Source organism: Haliotis cracherodii, unplaced genomic scaffold, assembly GCF_022045235.1.
Source record: "Haliotis cracherodii isolate W230 unplaced genomic scaffold, xgHalCrac1.p SCAF_10, whole genome shotgun sequence".
Classification (NCBI taxonomy): Eukaryota; Metazoa; Mollusca; class Gastropoda; order Lepetellida; family Haliotidae; genus Haliotis; species Haliotis cracherodii.
The window spans coordinates 27,235,430-27,252,667 of record NW_027266265.1 but is presented as its reverse complement, the minus strand read 5'-3'; the positions used below and the strand labels follow the sequence as shown (position 1 = coordinate 27,252,667).

The following is a 17,238-nucleotide window of genomic DNA, read 5'->3' as shown; positions in this document are numbered from 1 at the left end:
TTCCACTAGAGCAATAGGATGTGCCCAAAGCATACAACTGTGCCCAACGAATTTCCAATTGAAAATTTTTGCCCAACTATAGTATAGAAAAAAAATGGAAGAAGCGAAATATACAACTATGGAGAGCATAGGCATAAAAGCAGAATATGATGAACAACAATCCAGGCCATCAGGGTTTCCTCTGACAACCACCAAAGGTTCTAACCCAGACTTCCCATGGGTTTTGTTGCTGTGTAATTGTTGCTGGCTGTACCCGGGGTATTTGTCTTCGTGTTCACTGCAAGGAAAGTTGAATAACACCAAGTATATTTTCAGTAGATTATTTTATCTGATACAGAGCCCTTGAATTCTTTTATATGATTAGCGTAATACTGTCCAAACCAAATTTGATTTCCTCATCAAGTTATACATCTTTCAACAAAACAAAATTCTATTTATTTTATTTTTTTCTACATGAAATTAGCTCACTCCAAGTATGTCAAACACATGTTAATGTTTAGTCTTGATCTACCGATACCCTCTGAGACCACAATGTCGCCCTGGCTGTACCTTCAAATAGTCCCTCTTAGACCGCAATGTCGCCTTGGCAGTACCCTCAAATAGTCCCTCTGAGACCACAATGTCGCCCTGGCTGTACCTTCAAATAGTCCCTCTGAGACCACAATGTCACCCTGGCAATAGTCCCTTTGAGACCGCAATGTCGCCCTGGCTGTACCTTCAAATAATCCCTCTGAGACCACAATGTCACCCTGGCAATAGTCCCTTTGAGACCACAATGTCGCCCTGGCTGTACCTTCAAATAGTCCCTCTGAGACCACAATGTCGCCCTGGCTGTACCTTCAAATAGTCCCTCTGAGACCACAATGTCACCCTGGCTGTACCTTCAAATAGTCCCTCTGAGACCACAATGTCACCCTGGCAATAGTCCCTCTGAGACCACAATGTCGCCCTGGCTGTACCTTCAAATAGTCACTCTGAGACCACAATGTCACCCTGGCAATAGTCCCTTTGAGACCACAATGTCGTCCTGGCTGTACCTTCAAATAGTCCCTCTGAGACCACAATGTCACCCTGGCAATAGTCCCTTTGAGACCACAATGTCGCCCTGGCTGTACCTTCAAATAGTCCCTCTGAGACCACAATGTCGCCCTGGCTGTACCTTCAAATAGTCCCTCTGAGACCACAATGTCGCCCTGGCTGTACCTTCAAATAGTCCCTCTGAGACCACAATGTCACCCTGGCAATAGTCCCTTTGAGACCACAATATCGCCCTGGCTGTACCTTCAAATAGTCCCTCTGAGACCACAATGTCACCCTGGCAATAGTCCCTTTGAGACCACAATGTCGCCCTGGCTGAACCTTCAAATAGTCCCTCTGAGACCACAACGTATCCCAATTGTGTAGATTGATGCTCATGATGTCGATCACTGGATTGACTGGTCCAGACTCAACTGTTTACAGACTGCCGTCATATTGATGGAATATTGCTGAGTGTGACGTTAAACAACAAACAAACAATTTAAGTACTACTCTAGGATTTTACTGTCCTTTTTGACAGGTTCTTATATAAATTAAATGTAATACTATTTCTGGTCACAAATGGTTTGAATATTGGGACATGTATTTTAGCTCAGTCAGTCAGTCACTCACTCACTCGCTACCCTTTTCCTGAGACTAGGCTGGACCACTACAGCAGTTACTACGATGTGCAGACGCTGGCCATGTTGTGCTGCGTATTCTGGAACAAGGAGGACGTCCACCGTGCAGCCGCTGCAGCTGCTGCCAGGTCTGCCTCCAAGACCTCGCTGGAGTACACGCCAGCTAATGTAAGCTCCATCCCACATTCTGCCACTAACCTCATGTCTTACAGTCCAAATACATTACACAGGGACTTTCCTTGACAGGCCAATATTTGACCCCAAGTCCGGGACAAATGCAGTACAAATTTTCTTATTGCAATTAACAATTTCCAAATTCTTGTTGTTATTGTAAGTAATGTTATGGCTTTGTAGATAAGAAAAAAAGAAGAGAAAGAGGCACTGATACTTAATTTTACTTTATTACATTGAATGCAATGTTAAATTACAATGTTAAAATAATATTGAATTTGGCAAAATACCAATTCCTTTTCTAGTGTGCTTCCCGAGGGCTCTTAGTTTGCAGTCCATGATAAATCCATACAGCTACATTTCAAAATTGAACCATTTAATTTGATTATTTATTCCTTGATAATTGTGTTAGAACCTACACCGAAGTGTCGCTCCTAATTGTAATAAAGAAGTTGGTCATGCATATATCTTATCATTACTTGATTATTTACGATTTTCATCCAAAGTTGTTTTCTACTACCATGAATCATAAAGTTTATGCCAAATATGTATTATAATTGATGTATATAATTATGTTATTGTGGACAGAGCACAGAAGTTTATTATCAATTTAGTTGAAATTTTATCCTGTAGAGATCTCCCTTTTGTGACTGATATTAAAGTGTACAGATTTATTCCATTCTAACTATTCCTTGTCATCATACAGCTGCTGTTGAACACTGTTTTGTTTGTTCTGTACTGGGTATTTACCCTAGAAGTGCTTATGTATTCCTTTGTCATAGATAGGAATGGGATCCCATTTGTAAGCAGTATGTAGTCACTGATATTAAATGAACCCTGCAACATTAGTATTTGGCGTTTTGCTTCTAAACTTTTTAACTGTAGATGTTGCATTTGTATTATTCCACAAATTTTACAGTCCAATAAGAGTCAGTAACTTTGTTTTCACTTTTGTTAATGGATTTATTAATGGAAAAACAAATACGAAGTAAAAATAATTTCAGCTGGAAAAAGAAAAACATTAATTTTGTAAAATTAAATTGAAACAAGTAAGACTGACTGATGATGATTTTTCCCTGAGTTTTTCCCATGCTGTGATGTGGACTGAATGCTAGTCGTTTGTTGTTTATCTAGACTGATGCTAACATTACATATCTTGGAAGTAGCACAGATAGTGGGTGGAGCTTATTGCGTAAGTCCTGACTGTGTTTACTTGATTATTTGTGTTTACCCGGCCTCACCCAATCAGAGAGTCATCAAGAATGTAGGTACAGATTTGTTGCTACCTTTGCCATGTTGATGAAGAAACATCCAATAAATCCATTGTACTGGCAAAATGTTCTTCCCATCATGGAGTGCCATGTAGGCAGTTTTCTATCAACACTAGTGGGAAGAAGAAGCTTCTCCCAAATTGTCTTGTGTCCTTTCCAAAACAATTCAACTTGTTTTGGCCTTTCCTACTTGGTGATATACACTGACTACTCCCATCTCTCTGACTGGGTTTGGTCTGGAGGCCAGCTCCCAACACCTGCTCTACTGTTGGTGCTGAAGCAGTGGTGTCTGTCACTGATTGTCACTTCAACATAATCATTCGTTTGCCAGAATGACACTGTGAACCAAAAATATGTCAGTAATGTCATAAAAATTTGGAAATTGATGTGTCAAACTTGGAAACAGTATCTCAACATTTGTTCTTGTAATCTTCCTTTATGGAAACTAGGATGCGTCAGGACACAAAGTCAGGGCTACGTTCTGATAACAGTGGAGCAAGTTGTGAGTTGGTCCATCACCTGTTCATGTTTTTGTTAATATTTAAAGACATCTTTCTTGCAGGAATGTGGTCCAGGTTTGTAGTTATGTAGGTAGTTTGCGATATTACAGTTTGCAATAACAAGAGAGTTGAACAGTTCATTGACAGACATATACAGGCAGTTGACAGGGTGATAGTTTATGTTGGATGGTGTTATATCACCCAGAAGTTAGAGACGGGGGACTCTCCCACTTCTGATGATTGAGGGGGTACATCAGTGTCTGTATCATACTGTTTGCTCCATGATGACACTGGCGCTACTGGGCTTGTGTGGTGAACAGGGCATGATATGGGCATGAGTGTGATGGGGGCCTAAATTATGAAAGGATCTTATATCGTAAATTAAGTTAAAGGTGCACAATGTCATCACCATGGTGAGACACTACGAGTTATGTCCCTCTGCTGTACAAAGATCTGTTGATCGTGGGTTCAGATCCAAGCATCGAACTGATTATGATCCTGGTTCTCTCAGCACCATATCTGAACTTGTGGGTTTCACGAAAGTTCTAAACATTTCAGCCTTTATCACTCTGGGCTCAGCACAGATAGGTCAATAATTGGAAGACCACATCTAGCTGAAATAATTCTAAACTTTATTCTCTTGATTAACAGTGGATGATGTCCAGGTATATAGGGGCCACCTAGTGGTTCAAGTGTTTGCTCATCACACTAAGGATCCAGATTCGATTTCCAAAACTATTGCTGAAAGTAGCATGAACCTCAACTCACTCACTTCATAAATAGTTAGTCTCTTACCCAGTAGAGACTCTGGGTCAGATCTGATCCCCAGCACTTGGGGCTTGTCATGAAAACCAACAAAACTGTTGATGAGGCTCTGCGTGATTGTGTGGCAGTGTGCCCTGGCAGGGAATCATTGCTTATGCCTTCAGTCCCTGATTTGCCAGATCCAGATTAATTACATGCAGGCTGCCATGATATGATATGGCTGGAATAGTGCTGACTGATGTTGAGCAACATTCACTCACTCACCCAATCGCTGAACCGCATTCTGTTGCAACATCATTGCCACATCATTGCCACATCATTGCCACAGCTAGGTTTCTGAAGAAATACCGCCCTCGGACATTGCACACTGCCTGAGTCTAAACTTGAAAACAAGAGATCAATGAACTATTGAACCTTTTGCTATCTTGCTGTTAACATGACTTATCTATTGTGGTGGGATAGCAATTGATGACAGTAGGGCTTGTTTTGTAAGGGGCACTGTTCCACAAAGCATACTCGAGCTACGACTGTTGACATAAGGGGGAACATGTGACAGTCGTAGCACTGACCACTTTTTGGTGCAGGGCCCATTGTTTTTGTTTGGATTATTTCTCTGTTTACATTCACCACTTATTTAGCTTATTGACTCACATGTAGTCCTCTTCCAGTTTATTGTATTGATGTAGAGACCTGAAATATGGTGATGGTGATTACCTAGCCTGAAACTAACCAGAACATGTAATTTAACATGTGAATGAGCAGAACATCTTCTGCTTCCTATACGTCTTTGAAGTTGTGATGTTCTGTTCCCCTTGTTCAAGTACCCTATGTAGCAAGTAGTGGTTAATAAGCCTTGTGTAGACAGGGAATACATGGCATAACACCTGCATTCAAGATGGTACCACATGTTATCTTTACAAATTGTTTAACATGCACAGATTTGAAAACGTGCCAGATCGATAAAACAAATTCCAATTTGTATTTATTAGATTTATGAATAGCGAATGAAATGTATGATAAAAATATTCTTTTTGAAGAAAGATAAAAAAACCTATTAGATTAACTGCAGTTGCAACATGAGGAATATTTTGTATCATTCCTATATTCATGTCTACCATGCTGATTGTGTATTGTCTATTAACTTGTGTATAGCTGTGCCTGTTTTCTGTGCCAATATAGGCTATAAACGTAGGCTTGGTAAGTGGATACTTATGCCATTGTGTACACAGCTGACTAACTCTCTAGCTGCATGTAACCACTGACGATGTATACAGAAACGCTTTTGAGTACAAACACTGGAATAGGCTCCCACTTCTCCTATATTTCCCATAATGTATGACTAAGTTTGAGTGGTTAGCCTCTGGACCAAAACTAATATTCGTCAAACCTACCCCTTCTGCCTATTTGATCACAGTATGAAAAAACTGACAAAAATCAAATAATAATTATAGAAATAATATTAATTGAGACATAATTTTATTTTAGTCACAACATATTATTGTCCCATATATCTGCATTTGATTCTGTTAAATATGGTTTTACAGATAACACAAGTCTAACAAATGATGGTGAATTGTACATTAGGCTTTATTTTACCTTTTTAGCGACTCAAGCTTCATACCTTGCTTTGTGCTGTATTTATCATATTATTTAGCCTCAAGTGTGTCCCCCACCATGTATGTGTGTGTCCCCCCAGCAGCACTGTATAGTGGACTATAGGCTATTTGAGTGCTCCTTGGTTGTGTAGGTGTCTATCTGTGCTACTGTGCTTTGTCTATACATGCTGATGGAGTCTGTTTCAGCCGTAACAGGAGGGGAGAGAGATTTCAAACACCTTGCTGCTTTATCAGCAGTGGCTTAACCTTGTGCTGGAACCGGCAACTTCTGCTGACATTGTACACTGCCATGGGGATAGAACTTAGAGGGGACAAAACATTTTCCTGTCTTAATACTTTTGACACCCATGGTGAAGAAATGTGTACTAAATAGAATTGAGCCTAGGAGATCATACCAGATGTCTTCAAATCTTGTTTGATATATTGAATTGTCTGACCAAGGATATGACCAAAACTAGACTTTAGTGAAAGAAGAGGTTGTGGTAGATTTCTTGGCTATCAATAGCATGTTTCTATGAACATGATTAAACTTCAGATTTCTAATATGTTGTGAAAATGCAAAACTTTACTTAAAATACAAATTGTAGTGATCTGTGTATTGATTTTTATTGTTTTCAATAGTACTGAATGATAAATAGAAGATGAAGTTCATGCCTTATTAGAGTACAACTGAGTTACCAACAGTGGGTTGGATGTGGAAGGGATTTCAGATGAGATATTGGTTTATTAGGTTTGTAAGCCCTTTAGAGCTTCACATGAATATAGGATGGAGTAGAAAACTGTTTAAAATGTGGAGGAAGGTTTAGAGGGATACATGAGGCTGCTACTGTCATGAGAACCTAGGTGTAGAGGATTGTGTGCAATGTCTGTAGAAAGACAACAGGCAAAGCAGCCCCCTTGTCTTACTCCTATTCCCTTCTCTTTCACAGTACAACCCCTATCATACCGTCTCCTCAGTCACAAACCTTCTCAAGGGATTCAAAGCTAGTAAGTCATGATCCAGCAAGGGCTTGCCGCCATTTGTATCTGTGTTCTGTCTTATCTAGGCCCTTGTTTCATAGATCCATGCCGTTATCATTCATTTCATGGTTTATTGCAGCACACTATGCATGAATTTATGCTTGGTAACTTGGTAGTTACAGTGTATTGTTCACAGATGTATTTTGTGTTTCTATTGTGGATGCAATCATAATGGTGTAGGGACCTTTTTAATAATGAAAATAATTTGTCGAGTTGTGGCTATAATTGTTTTTTAAAATTCAAAATTGTAGAGAAAATGAATTGAGAAAGCATTCTGATAAAGATAATTCTAAGCTACTTGAAGTTAACTTGATTCAACGAATAATGCCTGTATTCTGTAGTATGTTCTTGTGGCAGTTTAGTTCAATAGCAAGTAAATCAATAAGATGATAAATGTCTGTAATGACCTGTTGAAATGATGCTCTCTCATGTTGTTTGACACTTAGGATTCCAGCATTATATTTATTACATGCTGAATATGAACCATTATGGAAATGAGAAGGCATGGTCTCTCAATCTATGCTTGTTCTTTCTATAACAACAGCTTGTCTGTATACTAACTATGGTTAAATGCACTGGACGATGAAGATACCTGCAAGGGAATGGAGTATGTTTCAAGTTTTTGTTGAGTGTGGGTTTGAATGGTTACAAAGGCAATGAGGAACTTAATACACTTCAATGAGATATGCATTTTTTTAATGTGATGTCATCTCCCACACTTCTTGGTGAACTGGTCACACCTCCTTCAGGGCATGGTGAGGTTAATTCAATTAAGTGATATCAAAAATAACCTTTTCATCATGATATGTGAATTGAAAAATAAAGAAATGTTTGTTATGTGTATGTAAACTAACAAACAAGTATATGTTCTGTTGTTCAAATTTTCAACCCATAATGTGATAGATGCCACATTCAAGAGACTAGCATGTTAGCGGATCCTGGTGCCAATTGACACCACTTGGTTTCCATGGCAAATTCTCCAAGACCAGTTAGAATGACTACTAAACACCAAACCCCTGATTACAGGCCGGTTCAGTGGAAAGCAAATATATTTATATTGATATGGATGATGCAGCTGATGGGAAATGGCATAACATCTAGAGTACTTTTATAGTATTGGTATTGCTGAGAAATTCTGAGTAGGCTGTTCTATCACTTTGTTGTATTTTCTTTAATGGCAATCACAATGATTTAGGGAGTAAAATAAAATATTATAGTGCATAAGAACATTCAGCTTTGGGTTCTGAAAGAAACTTACAGATTCATTCAGTGTGTGTGTGTTTGAAGTAGAATAACTTTTGATTTGTTGAGCTTGTTTTAGGATAGAAAGCAGTGTCTTGATTTCTCTGAATGTTTCTAATGTAGTTCGCTATTAGTTTTAAGAACAATTATTCTGGTCGAAAGAACTTCACATGTAATTTATTTGGACTGTCATTTTTTCAACAAGCTTTATAGGTTAAATGTTGTTTTTTATACCAAACCTTGTTTTATTAATACTTTACAAAATTAATTAACATCCATACTTTGGTCAAGTTAATACTTTCCTGATCAGATAAGATTCTGTGTGTTACGACAAAACAGGCATGTGATGGGATGAGTAGGAATATTTGAATGTATCTATGAACTGAGACGTTTTTATCACTAATACGTGTGGACTTGTGTTTATTTTCACCACGGCTTCTACTTTGAATTCCTTCTCTAGGGCTGTGTGGTGTGTTCACTATTCACAACAGTTTCTCATCAGTGGGACATGGAGATGATGCATGTGTCTGCATTCTCCCGGGGTCAGGATCTCATTGGTGGAGTTGGATAAACAAACAGCTATATATCTTTAAAATGTAGAAGAAGTATGAAGAAGTAAATTTTAAGATAATGTTTCATTTCTGCATAAAGTTATGTTGAAGCACAGTAAGTTTTACAGTAAATGTTAGTTTTATGATCTTTAAAAAGAATATTTAAAGATGAATGAATGTGCTACTGACTGAATGTTATTCTATAGATAGAAAACCTAACATATTCAAAGGCTATTAATAAGAAGAATAAGTAAGTGGTTAAACTTTGGCTCATCACACGTTTCCTACATGGGTGCAGTGTGTGAAACCATTTCCGGTGTTCCCCTGTCATACAATGGATGGTATATTGCTTAGAACGGCATAGAACTTATCACACAGTTGTAAAAGTTTAGACATCAATATATGAATGATGGAGGTCTACAGTATTTCTGGTGCATGATAGGCTGAAAGTCAGGTGAGAAGTGCTTGATGAAGAAGATGATTTTCTTTTTTTTCAATGTAGGTTTCATGTCTGCATATTTTAGCACTGTGTATGCAAGCAAGCATCTGTAATGAAGTGAAAATGAAAATGTTTGTTGCACTTAAAACACATTTTGAGGTTTCTTTTTATTTCATTGGGGAAATTTGTAAGTATGACATTACAATGATTATGTGATACTTGGCAAAATATACCTAGTAGTTTTAACATTACACACAGAATAATCTGCCCTTGAATAAAAGTTGTATGGTGTGTTGAGAGTTATTTCCCTTCTCCTTCTCCCCAGTAGATACAGTAACTTGCATTTTTTTGTCTTTCTGAGTTGGTTTAGCAATAATTGGCTATCACCTTTCTACTTCATGGATTCAAAGAAATTGCAAAAATGATTGCTGAAATCTTGTGTATTCATTTAATCTGTAACTAAATTTGTTTGAGTCCTATCCTATCTTTTGTGTACTTTTTCCCCAACCTGACACACAATACCTATGTCACAGTTAAATTTATCAGTAATAGAAGAATACCATATCTACTCACATTAAGCCATTAAATAAAACACATATGGACCAAAGGCATACATGCTAATGTCATCACAAGAAGCCACCATCACCATCCTTCACAATGTTCAGTAAACCTTTTGCAATTTCAATTTTCCAGAACTGCTTGATGGATTGATGTTGAAATTGTTGTATGTGTTCAGACAATTACCAATACAGGGTTGAAGTTTGTTCTAGACATCAAACTTTATTCAATTTAATTCAGAAAAATGAAACTATAGAGAAGTTTAATAGGAATTCATCCTTGCAACCAGAAATCTGAAACTGTATGAATTACATCATATTTTTACTTCCCTATTATTTGTAATGGGATACAAAGTAGATAAAACTACTATATTTCTTTTGGGGGAAGCAGTTGCAGTTGAAACTTTGTGTTAATCTTAACACGTGATTGTTGTTTTTATTCTGTCAATACCGATTATAGCCACACATTAAAATGTGGAAGTTGTGACTGATGGTAGTTGTGACCTTTACTCTGACATCACAATAGATGGATGACCAAATATTTGTTCAAAAGTATAGTTTGGTTTCCATGGCAGCCATGAAACAGCTACTTTGACCATTGAATCCCAGATAATGATAAAGTTCATGATATTCAGTATTTGCTTTGTACAACATACAATAAGTTTCAACATTAATAGCATGTTTTCCCCAATATTTTACTTTAGGCCATTGCATCTGAGCCAGATGAGCTGCTGAAGCCTGGCAACATTGTCTGAGCAGGGCCACCATGATGGCTACGCATGTAGTAGCTATAGGCTGTGTGTAGTGGCGATGTAGTGAGTGTCACCCCCCTCTCTGCCCCTGTTCTCCTGTATCTCTTCAGTCTGGACATGGTCCTCCATTACCCACTGTTTGGCTTGGTGTGCTTTGTGGATTCTGTCCTCCTTTCCTTGGTGATTTTGTATCTGTGACTTTTAGGTTTCATTTTGTTGTTTTTGTTAACAGGTTTTTCTGTCATGTTTGATAGTAGATACAATTTCGTCAATTCTTGGATCTTCCTTTTGATATATTTTCGATTAATTTGTGATCTTAAACCACCAAAAACACATTACATATTGACAATATATATTTGTGGTAAATTATAATTTATTCAATAACACCATCCATAGATTTATGCTTCTGCAAGTTGCTATGGAAAGTTGATTGTAAGTTTAATATTGTGAACCAAGAAATGAGGAACTTATGATGTTATTTGATGACTTGTCAATGTCCCTCTGAGGGCTGACTAATCAGTATCTCCTCCCCGTGTCCAGAGAGCCACGCCCAGTCCCAGGCCCCCATGGGCCACCCAGGCCCCCAGCACCCCACTGCACATGGGGGCGGGCCTCTCTCGGAGGTAGCCTCACATCCAAACCTCTCTGCACTTTTCAAACAAGGTATGTCAGATGTGCATACAGTTGGTCCTACTGTTGTATTTCTCACTTCAGTTTGCAGCATTTATCCATCTCTTGTAGGGACAAATTAACACAAATAGAGCACACACCAAGTACCATATTCAGAGTAATCAGTGCCAGAGGCTGGTTACAGAATAGGTTCAGACCTTACACTTCACCTTAAGGAAAAGGCATTAGGCCTGTTCGGTTAGCTAATCCTCTACTAATTCTCATATTAATGTACTAGTTGAAATGATAGAATTAATTTGGTTTATGCTAACTTGTTGAACATATAGACCTGAGCTTTCAGGGTTCATCAAATATGCAGGTCCTCCAGATAGATAAGCTGATCTATAAGACAAAAAAAGCTGGTCCCTAGACAAAATATGCTGGTCCACTGTTCAAAAAAGCTGATCTACTAGACAAAATAAGCTAGTCCCTAGACAAAATAAGCTGGTCCCTAGACAAAATATGCTGGTCCACTGTTCAAAAAAGCTGATCCACAAGACAAAAAAAGCTGGTCCCTAGACAAAATATGCTGGTCCACAAGACAAATTATACTGGTCCACTGTTCAAAAAAGCTGATCTACTAGACAAAATATGCTGGTCCTCTGTACAAAAAGCTGGTCCCTAGACAAAATAAACTGGGCCCTAGACAAAACAAGCTGGGCCCTGGACAAAAAAAGCTGGGCCCTAGACAAAACATGCTGGTCCTCTGTACAAAAAACTGATCTACTAGACAAAATAAGCTGGGCCCTAGACAAAATAAGCTGGTCCATAGACAAAATATGCTGGTCCTCTGTACAAAATATGCTGGTCCACTGTTCAAAAAGCTGATCCACAAGACAAAATAAGCTGGTCCCCAGACAAAATAAGCTGGTCCCTAGACATAATATGCTGGTCTTCTGTACAAAAAGCTGGTCCCTAGACAAAATACGCTGGTCCACTAGACAAATTATACTGGTCCACTGTTCAAAAAAGCTGATCTACTAGACAAAATAAGCTGGTCCCTGGACAAAATAAGCTGGGCCCTAGACAAAACAAGCTGGACCCTAGACAATATACTCTGGTCCAGTTGACAAATATGCTGTCCACTAAACTAATATGCTGGTCCACAAGACAAATGGTGATAAGGCAGTCAGGCTCTGTGATTTTGTTAATTACTTATCATACCACGACATGATCGTCACTCAAAATATCAATCTCTGGATTGTCTGCTCCAGACTCAATTAATTACAGACCACCATCATATTGATGGAATATTGCTGAGTGTGGTGTTAAACACAGAGAAAACAAAGTGCTAAAATTGGGGTGGTCAGACTGGTTTGCGGACAATTTGAAATGTCATTCTTTTTATTGTGTATAACTTTAGCAGAATGAATGATGTGAAATTGCTGTATATATGTGTGATGCAGTGGATGAATGTCTGTTAATTGATGTGAGACAGTTGTCAAACAAATTTTCTTTGGACCAGAGTGTTTTCTGTGACACTGAATTTGTTTTGTTGTAATCTTTGCTTGGAAGATGATCTTGTTCCTTGGGATGTAGTCGGCAATATCAGCCCTCACAGAAGCAGATAATTCAAAGCTTTGAACAAGAATGGGGATTTTACAAGTTAGTCAGGTGCTAATTACTTTGAATATGGTAGCTACAATTGGCAACTGGTTCCCCTTGCATCAGCAAATATAGATCTAGTCTACAATCATCAGTCCTTGGAGATTGTTTTGAATCAATTATCAGAGTGTGAAATACATTGTTGTTTGAAGTTTGAACAACTGTATGGATTGTTGATTAGGAAAACAAATATCTGTTTGTGTGTTTGTTTATGATGTTTTTGTTTCATTTTTATTTGTTTGTAGGAATATTGTTTGTTTATTTGAGCCTAGAGTTTGTATATAGACCCAGTGAAAGTCGTGGATGTCACATGAAGAAAAACACTGCCGTTGTTCTGACTGTACCTATCCGACATGTCTGTATTCAACCTTCTTTTATTTCAAATCAGATCACATTTAGATAATAATGAAGGCAGGGTATGAATTTACACAAATCAACCAGCATGGTCATACAAGCTTTGCATAAAGGAACAGCATTGTTAATGAATTAAATGTTTTGAATAATGGACATATCTAAGATAAAATAGAATGTTCTTTTCCATTTCTAGCGGCATGCACCTGTCTTGTTATCATACATCTAGTCATCTAATATCCTGTTCTGAAAGTGGGACAAGACTACCTGCATTGTTGATATATCATTCATTAGGCCTACAAGACTCCCCTCAACTTGACATGTGTGCTGTATTGCTGTGTTTGTATTACTGGAGTACTAATATGAAATATAGCTTGCTCAAGTGCTTGAGATATCCATGGTTAAACTAAACCAATCATACATATTAACCTTGATTATTCATGCATTTTACAGAAATCAGGAAAGTATTTATGTCTGTTATTCTGACAGTTATGGTATCTCATTCACCTTGATATTGCTTATTGTGTTATCAACAGAAGATTTCCAACAGTGAAGTGTAGTTGTAAAGCTGATAGTATATCAAGCACTGATATGTCCTTGATGCATGGGGAAATGTAGACTGGATCAATCTCCATCTAACATAACCGTTAATACTGAATATGCAGAAAGTAAGTAATTATTCATCAATACAATTTCGGGATAAGTGATTAAAAAGTCCTTGAGCTGCACAGTGTTAACAAAATTTACATACAAGATTGTGGGCCGTGGATTAAAATGTAAGGACTTGATCCAGTCTGAGGGTAGGGTAGTTCTTCTGCACAAGCTGCGGTGCATGGTCTGGTTTGGGTGCACCAAGTATTGTTGGTATACTGTGTCACTGTACAAATGATAACAAATAGATATAATGATTTCCTTAACACACACGAAACTCACCCTTAGCACACTGTATCTGTTCAATTGTCTTTCTTTTCAATTCATGAAAATTGTTTCAGTGTCATTAAAGCAAACTGATTCCTTGAAATGTCTGATCCATTGATATGTATGTTAAGGGTTCATGTATCATTTGCCATAAAATTGTCATTGTGGTGCAGTTTGTCAGATGACAGGAATAGAGCCAGTGTGTAGACTACTGGGTAAAGGTACTACTGCTACCTATTTGGCAGTCCTGTTAAAAATCTACTTGTATACTAACTCAAATTTTAATAATGTACCATATTCGCCTGGCTCTTAGGAAAGTGACAAAGGGGCACTTGTTTGAAGCATACACAAGTTAATTTGTTTTCAGAGACCGAACGGTAGTGAACCAACTTTTCCATAGTATTGACTAGGCAATTCTATTGCAGTTTTGCACAGCCCTTCTGTATTAAGGTCTAATAGGCACCAGTAACTATGCTTAGTAGTAGCCTAGGGGTTAAAGTGTTTGCTTGCCAAACCAAAGACCTGGGTTCGATTCCCAAAACGGTTACAATGTGTGAAGCCATGACTGGTGTCCCCCACTGTGATACTGCTGGAATATTGCTGAAAGCTGCACGTTTAACCAAATGAATGAGTTCTCAGTGTACACGGTGAAACACACATTCTAGTTATGCCAAGATATTTCTCTCAGATTGCTGAATCTGTATGTACGTGTTAATTGGTAGGTAATCTGGTATTTCGATTTCAAGAATTTTATCGGAAATGATACATGACACCTATTGCTGACCCCAGTTGTCTAGTCTGAATCCCTAACCATGTATAATGGTGAGTATGTATACTTGTGTAGCTGTGCTGAAGAACAAGCGGTCCAACAGTTGGTCTGACAGCTGCGATGACTATCGCATCCTGGACGAACCGGACCCCGCGGAGAAGGCGGCACAGTGGGAGCAGGAGCAGCATGAGAACAACTGCAAGTGAGTCCCGCCGCCAGCAGCAGCAGCTGTCTGTCACTCACACTCAGTGTACATCCAGGGTTTGCACACTTAGGAAAAGTGCTTGTATTGTACCATGTCTTATGAAAAGTGCTTACTTTGCCGTTTTACCATCAAAGTGCTGGAATCATCTATGAAATTAAAACCTAAAATACACCACCAGTACCTTTATAAAATCATTGACATTGCTTGAGGCATATTTTTAATGCTACCAATTAATAATCACTTGTTGTAGCTTGTGATGGGAAGGTTTACTGATTTTGAAGAGTTTTGATGACAAAATACAATGCAACAGATGATGTATTTTCATCAAAACCATAGTCAGTCATACCAATGATTTAATTCCAATTATCACATATTTTCCAAATTGCATCATTTTACAGAGTGACAAAGCAAACATGTTTCAAACATCTATGAAAACAGTTTTAATGATAGTAAATGGGCAACAATATTCCCTTTCTGCATTGCTGTTTTCTGTATAAAAGTAAGTAATACACACAAGAAATTATGAACTGTTGTGAATGTTCAGTTCTATTATAGGATGTTCATAAAGATTACTTATAGATTGGGCCTGTGGAGATCCGGGGTGCAATTGGTCTTCAGCAACCCATTGTGCTGGGGACAAGTAAGAATCCAGTGAAGGTAGTCCTCATTGACCAGTAGCATTTGAGGGCTATGATTCTGAACCAGTTCTCAATGCTTCAATTTTGATGCAAATGGGAATGGAATGAACTGACAGAAAATGTAAACATTTTTGTCTTGTGCAAGCAGGAGTAGCTACAAGGTTTGGGTACAAGTGAAATGAGGTGGAATCAGTTTAAGATTCGAGGTTAAGGTAAACAGGTTTCGTCTTTACAAAATGGAATTCTAGGGCTGTTGAAGATTTCAGTCCCGACGTACACTACAGTGTGTTTCTGTTGGTCCACAGAATGCTGGAGCCGGCCATGTGGTCCCAGTACGATCTGTACAAGAAGGCCTACTCCAACCTGCTGTACAGATGGGGCTTACACAACCAGGCTGCTCACATACTGAAGTTCATCTCCACATCACCTCCACCACATAAAGGAATTGGTAGGTGACATGTAACTCACATACTCAAGTTCATCTCCACCTCATAAAGGAATTGGTAGGTAACATGTAACTCACATACTCAAGTTCATCTCCACCACATAAAGGAATTGGTAGGTAACATGTAGCTCACATACTGAAGTTCATCTCCACATCACCTCCACCTCATAAAGCAATTGGTAGGTGACATGTAACTCACATACTCAAGTTCATCTCCACCACATAAAGGAATTGGTAGGAAACATGTAGCTCACATACTCAAGTTCATCTCCACATCACCTCCACCTCATAAAGCAATTGGTAGGTGACATGTAACTCACATACTCAAGTTCATCTCCACCACATAAAGGAATTGGTAGGTAACATGTAGCTCACATACTGAAGTTCATCTCCACATCACCTCCACCTCATAAAGCAATTGGTAGGTGACATGTAACTCACATACTCAAGTTCATCTCCACCTCATAAAGGAATTGGTAGGTAACATGTAGCTCACATACTCAAGTTCATCTCCACCTCATAAAGGAATTGGTAGGTAACATGTAACTCACATACTCAAGTTCATCTCCACCACATAAAGGAATTGGTAGGAAACATGTAGCTCACATACTCAAGTTCATCTCCACATCACCTCCACCTCATAAAGCAATTGGTAGGTGACATGTAACTCACATACTCAAGTTCATCTCCACCTCATAAAGGAATTGGTAGGTGACATGTAGCTCACATACTCAAGTTCATCTCCACATCACCTCCACCTCATAAAGCAATTGGTAGGTGACATGTAACTCACATACTCAAGTTCATCTCCACCTCATAAAGGAATTGGTAGGTGACATGTAACTCACATACTCAAGTTCATCTCCACATCACCTTAATTGTTATGTTATATTCAACAGCAAAAGTAACTGGTCCTCTAAATTTATTGACCATTGTAAGGAAGAATAACTAGATAGTTGTGTGGGGTGGTTGAGTCTCCTGTCTGTAACCCCTTGTCAAGAGGGATGAAAAGTCAAACCTCAAACACGACTCATCTCAAGATGGGAGAGTTGCATTCCGTAGCTCAAGTCAGCTGAAGCCTGTCCAGGATGTGGCT

The 17,238-nt window shown here is 38.5% G+C and overlaps 1 protein-coding gene across 7 annotated transcripts in view; it reads left to right on the top strand.

Moving 5' to 3' along the window:
• LOC139454226 (GATOR2 complex protein WDR59-like) overlaps window positions 1–17,238 on the top strand; it is an 81,429-nt gene that overhangs the window by 59,489 nt on the left and 4,702 nt on the right. Inside the window, exons 21-26 of one of the 7 annotated variants that reach the window (XM_071235807.1) lie at window positions 1,679–1,826; window positions 2,964–3,021; window positions 5,910–5,933; window positions 11,083–11,205; window positions 14,930–15,056; window positions 16,003–16,145. In XM_071235807.1, the coding sequence (XP_071091908.1) occupies window positions 1,679–1,826; window positions 2,964–3,021; window positions 5,910–5,933; window positions 11,083–11,205; window positions 14,930–15,056; window positions 16,003–16,145 (623 nt within the window). Of the gene's footprint in view, window positions 1–1,678; window positions 1,827–2,963; window positions 3,022–5,544; window positions 5,563–5,909; window positions 5,934–6,910; window positions 6,969–11,082; window positions 11,206–14,929; window positions 15,057–16,002; window positions 16,146–17,238 lie in introns of all 7 variants that reach the window. The other 6 variants (XM_071235808.1, XM_071235810.1, XM_071235809.1 and 3 more) reach the window with 6 other exon arrangements.